This window comes from Alosa sapidissima, chromosome 5, assembly GCF_018492685.1.
Source record: "Alosa sapidissima isolate fAloSap1 chromosome 5, fAloSap1.pri, whole genome shotgun sequence".
In the NCBI taxonomy this organism is placed as follows: Eukaryota; Metazoa; Chordata; class Actinopteri; order Clupeiformes; family Clupeidae; genus Alosa; species Alosa sapidissima.
This window is the reverse complement of record NC_055961.1, coordinates 1,511,725-1,519,930: the sequence shown is the minus strand read 5'-3', so window position 1 is coordinate 1,519,930 and position 8,206 is coordinate 1,511,725. Positions and strand designations below refer to the sequence as shown.

Genomic DNA, 8,206 nt, shown 5'->3' with positions numbered 1-8,206 from the left:
TATACATGATATTTTACATCACAACTTTAGCATTTTCATGCACTGGTAATTCCTTGGAATTGCATTTCTAGTTCTTATATGATGGTTCCACGTGGGTCGAACCTTTGAGACAGCACACTCTGTTGGGAAACATCAAACCCCATCACACTTAACTTGGATAGTTAGCCCACTATCTCCAGACGCTCCGATTAGCAGCAAATGATCTGCTGACTTCATTTAACTACAACTTATGGTTAAGGTTTGGATTTGATTAATGTGATGTTTAGTAATTGTTCAATAACATGCTGCACTTGAATCTTACCAGATCTCTGTGAGCAGACTAGCCAAGTAAAGTGTTACCCAAAACCTAACTGCTCAAAATCACATCATGAGATAACGGTCATTCAATAACACCAAAAAAGGACTTGATCACAAGTACAAATCACTTCCCCGACACCAGCTAATGTGCTCCTCAAGTCAATATATGACTTCTGGCAAAACTTTCCTTGTAAAAACAATGTGGGCAACATACAATGTGTCCCATTTAACTGTACCTGATAAGCACCACCTGCCAGGTAAATCAAGGGTTCAATACATCGTCACTTATGGTGCAGGTGAAGATCTGCACCACCATGTGAGACTAAATGTTTACTGGAAGACACAAAAACAAGACAGGCGGAGACACACAATAATACATTTATTCTTACCAGATGGCATTTCCAAAGGCTTTATCTTTTTATATTTTTCCCCTTAGGATAGAAGAAAAACATTTCTTTCAAATATCAGACATTATAAAAACAGTAAACTGTAGTATGATCTGAAATATCAAGTCTTTTTAAAGAAAAAAAAAAAAACACTTTAGACCATGCAGTAAGATTATGAAGCTAAAAAAAAAGATAAAACAAAATAAAACGCAATCCGACAACCTCCTCTAAAATATATTATGATCCAAAATTTGATTTTGCAAAACACCACAGGAGTTGTATATTTAGCATTTCGACAAAGCTATTCAACTACTCAAAAGTTTCTTAATATTTCAGAAATATTCAGCTAATCGAATGTATCAACCCCCCCCCCCCCCCCCCCCCCTCAGTCCATGGGTTCTTCACTCATTATTTCACTCAAAAATCTGAAACTAACAGAAACTGCTACATTAACATAATTCAGAAAAAAAATAATAATGAATAATTAAACAGTCAAGCCAAGTCCACATCACAGGCCCTTGCTGTAATGAGTCACTAACAGTCTAAAACCTAGGGATTAAAAAAAAAAAAAAAAGCCAATAAAAAAAATTAAAAACGAAAAAAAAAAAAATAAAAAAAAAAAAAATTCAAATCAGAAGTCCATGATTCAACAGGATCCAGAGCAGGCTTGACCAAGAGCGTGAGCAGTCTGGTGGATACAACACTCCAGACCCTCGATCCTTCCCCTCCACCTCGACGTCGTCTTCATTGTTGACAAAGCTCATTCGTGTTTCTCCACTCCGTTTGGAACTTCCTCTCTCACAGACTCTGCTTCCTCCTTCATCTTCTGCTCCTGCATCCGGCTGCGAGTCGAGTCTACAACGGGAAGAAAGTGGCCAATCAGCCATTTTAAATGATAACCATTCACCATAAATAAGGGCTCGCCCTCCTTACAAAAGCCAATTTAACCACTGGGTGGCTACACATGATGTGATGGTGTGGTGGCTACACATGATGTGATGGCATAGTGGTACTCACTCATTTCTGTAAGCTTCTGAATCAATGCTGATCCTCCACTGGGTTTGCTGGGGGAGGCAAACACAAGCTTTGCTGTTAAATTGCATTCCGCAGTACATGGGAGAACTAAACACACCACACTCACTAACACTCGTTAAAGGATTTAGTTTGAGGCCGAAAAGCTTAAACTCTGAACCTGCAAATACCTGAGTAGATAAAAACCATGATAAAACCACAGAATAAAATCTGTTTGGTTGGTGGTTAGGGCGGTCACTTTACGTTCGAAAATCGATTGCACAATCGATTGGACCAAACACCACAAGTTTCGAAAACTAAATTAGGGAATCGATTTTAACCAAATATTTACACTATTAATTTTAAACGAAATAAACAAATAAAAAAGATAGGTGTAACAAAATTCACAAACAAGAATATAAGAATATAAAAGAATTCCGAAGTGCAGTAAGCATTGCGAAAGCTAAAAAGAAAATTCCCACCAATTTTACGCACCGGGAACAGCAGTTTCAATCAGCTGGTGTGCTGCTCGTGTTTTGCCAAAAAATGGAGGACAACGCGATCAACCTGTGCGACATGTAGAGAGACGAGTAATAGGCCCTAATAACTTCAGGAGTTCGATGTGGAAGTACTTCGGATTTTTGGTATATCAAACTATGGAGAACAAAGCGGTAGGCTACGCAAACTGTGCAATCGAGTTCTACGGAGGCGAAATTTGTTTGACATTTCTAATCGTAAACACAGACACAGCTACGTTGAAGCCTGCAGTCATGTCACTGATGTAATTAACAGCACTCACCGACGCACTTATTCTTACTGTACTCTAATGTTTTTTTTAAACTGTCCTAAAATTGTGAGAATTGTTCTAACACTTACTGTTTACCATGTTGTTAGTCGCTTTGGTTAAAAAAGCGTCAGCCAAATGTAATGTAATGTAATGTAATGTAATGTAATGGCAGTCCACTTGGCTTACTGGTTTTCGAGAATGTTGCACTTCTGTTTGTCATTGTGCACGAAACTTCACGCCAATAAATCATCAGAAATATTGCTGGCTTGCGTCTACAAGCGCCCTCTTTACGTTCGTCCTAATGCCTGTTAGTTGTTTGTGGATTGGCCTATATTTGCCGTTGAAAATGGAAACGTCTTTAGACATAAAACATCGATTTTACAATCGATTCAATGAACACTTATGTCTCAAAAATCGAACAGGATTTTTTCACAAAAGTGACAGCCCTATTGGTGGTCACACAGTTACCAAAAGATGGTTAAAAGCCATGACACTCCAGGGCGCTTTAATAGCCACGCTGGTCAAGTGACAAACACTAGCAAGTACCAAGCTTCAGCCTCCTAACTAGCGCTTTAATAGACATGCTAGTCAAGTGACAGACATTAGCTTTAGCCTCTGCATTAGCGCTTTAACAGACACTAGCTTTAGCCTCCTCACTAACGCTTTAAAGGAGAATTCCGGTGTGATATTGACCTAAAGTGTATTGAAACATGATACTGAGTGTGAACGTATGTCTCATAGCCCATCTCGGCTTGTCCCCTGCACTCCAAAATCTGGCGCTAGTTAGCCGATGCTACCAACAGCTTTTTCAATAGTGGTGCTTCGGCATCGGGCTAGCCATGCAAATAAATCACTGTTTTACACCCATTTACGAGGCTCAATGTATCTCCACACTTCATTGGTAGACTTCCGAGGGCCCTGACATTTAGAACGAGACATTGAGAACTTTGAAAAAGCACTGGTAGTTTACTTACAAGACGATTTACAGACAGTATCTTCACAAAGTTTAGTGTTTGCAGCCATCTTGAATTTAGTCACGATAAGTCGAGCAACGAGTAAGAATGAACTGGTATGATAAGGGATCAGATTCCAACAATAATTCAGTGGAAATGCATGGATTCCAGTTTCTTCCAGTAGCAGCAACTGGAATCCATGCATTTCCACTGAATTATTTTTGGAATCTGATCCCTTATCATAGCTGTTCATTCTTACTCGTTGCTCGACTTATGGTGACTAAATTCAAGATGGCTGCAAACGCTAAACTTCGTGAAGATACTGTCTGTATAAATCGTCTTGTAAGTAAACTACCAGTGCTTTTTCAAAGTTCTCAATGTCTCGTTTTAAATGTCAGGGCCCTCGGAAGTCTACCAATGAAGTGTGGAGATACATTGAGCCTCGTAAATGGGTGTAAAACAGTTATTTATTTGCATGGCTAGCCCGATGCCGAAGCACCACTATTGAAAAAGCTGTTGGTAGCATCGGCTAACTAGCGCCAGATTTTGGAGTGCAGGGGACAAGCCGAGATGGGCTATGAGACATACGTTCACACTCGGTATCATGTTTCAATACACTTTAGGTCAATATCACACCGGAATTCTCCTTTAACAGACACTAGCTTCAACCTCCTTACTAGCTCTTTAGCACCAAGCTTTAGCCTCCTCACTAGCGCTTTAGCACCAAGCTGTAGCCTCCTCACTAGCACTTTAACAGACATGCTAGTCAAGTGACAGACACTAGCTTTAGCCTCCTCGCTAGTGTGCTTGACTTCTGTGCCTGGGCACTAGCTTTAGCGTCCTCGCTAGTGTGCTTGACTTCTGGTCCTGGGCACTAGCTTTAGCCTCCTCGCTAGTGTGCTTGACTTCTGGGCCTTTGAATGTTGCCCTTGTGGATTGAGATTCAGCAGGTGTACACATGGCCTACCTGCCGTCCGGCTCATCCTGTCCCTCGGTGTCGAAGCGCAGTCTCTTCAGCGGTTTGGGGCCGCCAGCGCCGTCCGCCCTCCTCTTTAGCGTCCACTCGCTGCTCTTCACCATCTCGTTAATCCTCTGGAACCGTTCAGAGTTCTGCAGGAGAACCGAAACACAGAACAGTACTGGGTGAATAGACACCAGATCTCTTAAGGGTCAAAAAATGTCTACATATGTATTTCACTGATTGATACATATCAATAAAATAGCTAAATAGAATTATTAATAATGAATTTAATATTCTGCTTAAGCTGCATTGCAAATATATTTGATAAGAGTATTACACTATTTAAATATATCCAACATAATCCCCTACCCCAAATGATTCTCCGAGTGATATTAGGATCCTGTTGAAAGAAGAGTGGAGAAGATGAGCACAGGTGACTAAACACTTCAGTCGCACTGCGGTCAGAATATGAACACTTCTGGTGTAACGTATGAAGCAGCCTGACCTTGAGCGCGGGGTCATCGGGGACGCACAGCTCTTCATGGGGGACACGTAGACGTTGCTGCTCCCAGGGACGCGCAGGGGGGAGTTGGGGTACTTGTAGGGGCTGCGGGGGATGTGCGGGATGGGGGACAGGGTGGGAAGCTGCGGGGGGGGGGGGGCAGACAGACACGTACAACATATGACTGCCTGAACATGTATGCTGACATAAGTGAGAGTCATTCACAGCATTTTCTCGTACTACTTAAAATGTCCGCATTTTCTTGTACTACTTATTAACTCATTGAGTGCCAAAAACGTAATATTATGTTTTTCCTTCCCATGCGTTGAAGGCCAAAAACTTTCTTTTTTTTTAAATTACGAAACTAGACACTCTGACACACCTTATATGTGATTTTGGGAACTCTGTGATGAATGGAAATGAAATATATGACGATCGAAAACTCATGAAAACGCACAATCTGGACATTTTATCTGGACATTTTATCATAACTCTGTTGCCGCTTTGGGTCGAATCAGTGACGCATGCACGTCAGGTCAAAACCAGGCCATTTTCGTGGGTCTATCACTAGGTGGCAGTCTCGCCAGGTCTCGCTGATCACTTCCCGGAAAGTTTACACAAGTAAGTAACAGGCAACACTTCATATTTCATGAAAGACGTTATATCTCCATTTCTAGAAAAAAACAGCGATTTTGATGAAAACTAGCCACTGTTTAGCTTGGGATTTCTCAGGAACAGAGGCGTGTAGAAATACACGGTTTGCACCCACCGAGAGCTTAAAGTCTCACCTTTTAATCGAGCTATTGTATGTGTTCATAGGTATAACACAGAATATGCTGTGGCTGTTGTACAAAAATCATCAACAATGGTCTAGATAGCTGGCACTCTAGGACAAAGCTTCCGAAAACAGCTTGGCATTCAATGAGTTAAAATGTCAGCGTTTTCATTTTAAATGTTTCACATTTGCATCAACTCAGTAGCAGAACATTTTATCCAAAGGGACATACAAGTGCAATACAGCAGTCAGGCTTCAGTAAATTAGACAACTATGGAGTAAGCACTCAGTATTCAATCCAGTCCACTCATTATAGAGTAAGCAGTGACTCAATACTAAATCCACTCTCTATAGAGTAAGCTTTCAGTACTAAATCTACTCATTATAGAGTAAGCACTGACTCACTGACTTCAGGTTTTACAGGCATGTTCAGGTTTTAGAGGCAAGTTCAGGTTTTAGAGGCAAGTTCAGGTTTTAGAGGCATGTTCGGGCTTTACAGCTACAGTCTTTGTATTTGACTGAAACTAGATCTGTCTGTTAATAAAACTAGACTGTGAAACTAGACCTGCTCTGTTAATAAAACTAGACTGTGAAACTAGACCTGTACTGTTCTGTGGCCTAAAAAGGCCCCTAGAGGGCAGTGTTCTCAGATAGCTGGGCTATGGGTCAAAAGGCCCCTAGAGGGCAGTGTTTCTCAAATTTTGCATACCAAGGACCACTTAACCAATAAAAAATAAAAATTCACGGACCACCTATCTAAAAAAAAAGTAGTACATACTTCAACAGTATATTACACAAGGCCTACTCACTGAACCACTTTGCTTATTGTGTCAGAGGATTAATATGATTTAAACTGGCATAGTTTACATAGGCAGTGTTGCAGAACTGTTTGGATTTACATACAAGTTGGTTCAATATTGCATCTATACTATATTTTATGGGCTATGGGACACAAGGCCGCTAGAGGGCAGTGTTCTAAAAGGCCACTAGAGGGCAGTGTTCTCAGATAGCTGAGCTATGGGTCAAAAGGCCACTAGAGGGCAGTGTTCTCAGATAGCTGAGCTATGGCCACTAGAGGGCAGTGTTCTCAGATAGCTGGGCTAAGGGCCACTAGAGGGCAGTGTTCTTAGATAGCTGGGCTAAGGGCCACTAGAGGGCAGTGTTCTCAGATAGCTGAGCTAAGGGCCGCTCTCGGTGGCGCAGAGGAAGACAAGGCCTCACTTACCCTGGAGGAGGCGTACTGGAGGATGTTGGTCTTGAGCCTCTGCATGAAGACCATGTTGTAGAAGACGATGATGGAGTCATACTTGCCCTCGCTGATCAGAACGTGCTTAAATGTCTGAAGCAAAGGAGGGGGGGTAGAGCACCTGGATCAGTCTGGATAAGAGCTACACTCAAGCACAAACACACTAACGAGTGACATGGAAAATAACAATAAAAAAAAATAAAAAAAAATCACTGAAGATTTTTTCAGTTATTCTGTATCTGGGTGTGATTTCGTATTTAGTAATTCAGTGATTTTCTAAGTTAATAACTACGACACAAGTGCATAAAATAATTCATCATTAAAACCATAAATTCGTGCATTATATTATATGCATAATTATATTCACATATAGTACACAAACACAATAAACAATATAAGAAAAAATAAACAAACACACTACTAGACCCCATTCCTAAAAACATGAACTGTGTAAATGTGAAATGCTCACTTCCTGATTAGTGTTTGGGAGTTCCTTGTACGCGGTGACGATAGTCTTGAAGCGCAGGTCCACAAACTTCACTTTGCATATGGCGTACATGGCAGACATCAGCAGCTGGGAGAGAGAGAGAGAAAAAGAGTGATAGAGTGATAGAGTGAGTGTTAAAGGGAGAGACAGACAGTGTTACAGTAGAATGAGAGAGAGAAAAAGAGTGATAGAGTGAGAGAGAGATAGAGTGATAGAGTGAGTGTTAAAGGGAGAGAGAGAGTGTTACAGTAGAATGAGAGAGAGAGAAAAAGAGTGATAGAGTGAGTGTTAAAGGGAGAGAGAGAAAAAGAGTGATAGAGTGATAGAGTGATAGAGTGATAGAGTGAGAGAGAGAGAGAAAAAGAGTGATAGAGTGATAGAGAGAGAGAGAAAAAGAGTGATAGAGTGAGTGTTAAAGGGAGAGAGACAGACAGTGTTACAGTAGAATGAATGAGAGAGAGAAAAAGAGTGATAGAGTGAGTGTTAAAGGGAGAGAGAGACAGTGTTACAGTAGAATGAGAGAGAGAAAAAGAGTGATAGAGTGAGAGAGAGATAGAGTGATAGAGTGAGTGTTAAAGGGAGAGAGAGAGTGTTACAGTAGAATGAGAGAGAGAGAAAAAGAGTGATAGAGTGAGTGTTAAAGGGAGAGAGAGAAAAAGAGTGATAGAGTGATAGAGTGATAGAGTGATAGAGTGATAGAGTGAGAGAGAGAGAGAAAAAGAGTGATAGAGTGATAGAGAGAGAGAGAAAAAGAGTGATAGAGTGAGTGTTAAAGGGAGAGAGACAGACAGTGTTACAGTA

At 41.0% G+C, this 8,206-nt stretch overlaps 1 protein-coding gene across 3 annotated transcripts in view; it reads right to left on the bottom strand.

The window, feature by feature from the left end:
- Window positions 1-657: 657 nt before the first annotated feature.
- The window catches only part of rb1 (retinoblastoma 1), a 69,759-nt gene continuing 62,210 nt past the window's right edge, over window positions 658-8,206 (bottom strand). For all 3 annotated transcript variants that reach the window (XM_042093770.1, XM_042093771.1, XM_042093772.1), the window contains exons 21-27: window positions 7,388-7,492; window positions 6,898-7,011; window positions 4,901-5,040; window positions 4,765-4,795; window positions 4,402-4,544; window positions 1,701-1,747; window positions 658-1,538 (exon numbers count right to left, since the gene is read on the bottom strand). In XM_042093770.1, coding sequence (XP_041949704.1) covers window positions 1,444-1,538; window positions 1,701-1,747; window positions 4,402-4,544; window positions 4,765-4,795; window positions 4,901-5,040; window positions 6,898-7,011; window positions 7,388-7,492 — 675 coding nt within the window. In that variant the 3' untranslated portion in view covers window positions 658-1,443. The remainder of the gene's footprint in view (window positions 1,539-1,700; window positions 1,748-4,401; window positions 4,545-4,764; window positions 4,796-4,900; window positions 5,041-6,897; window positions 7,012-7,387; window positions 7,493-8,206) is intronic.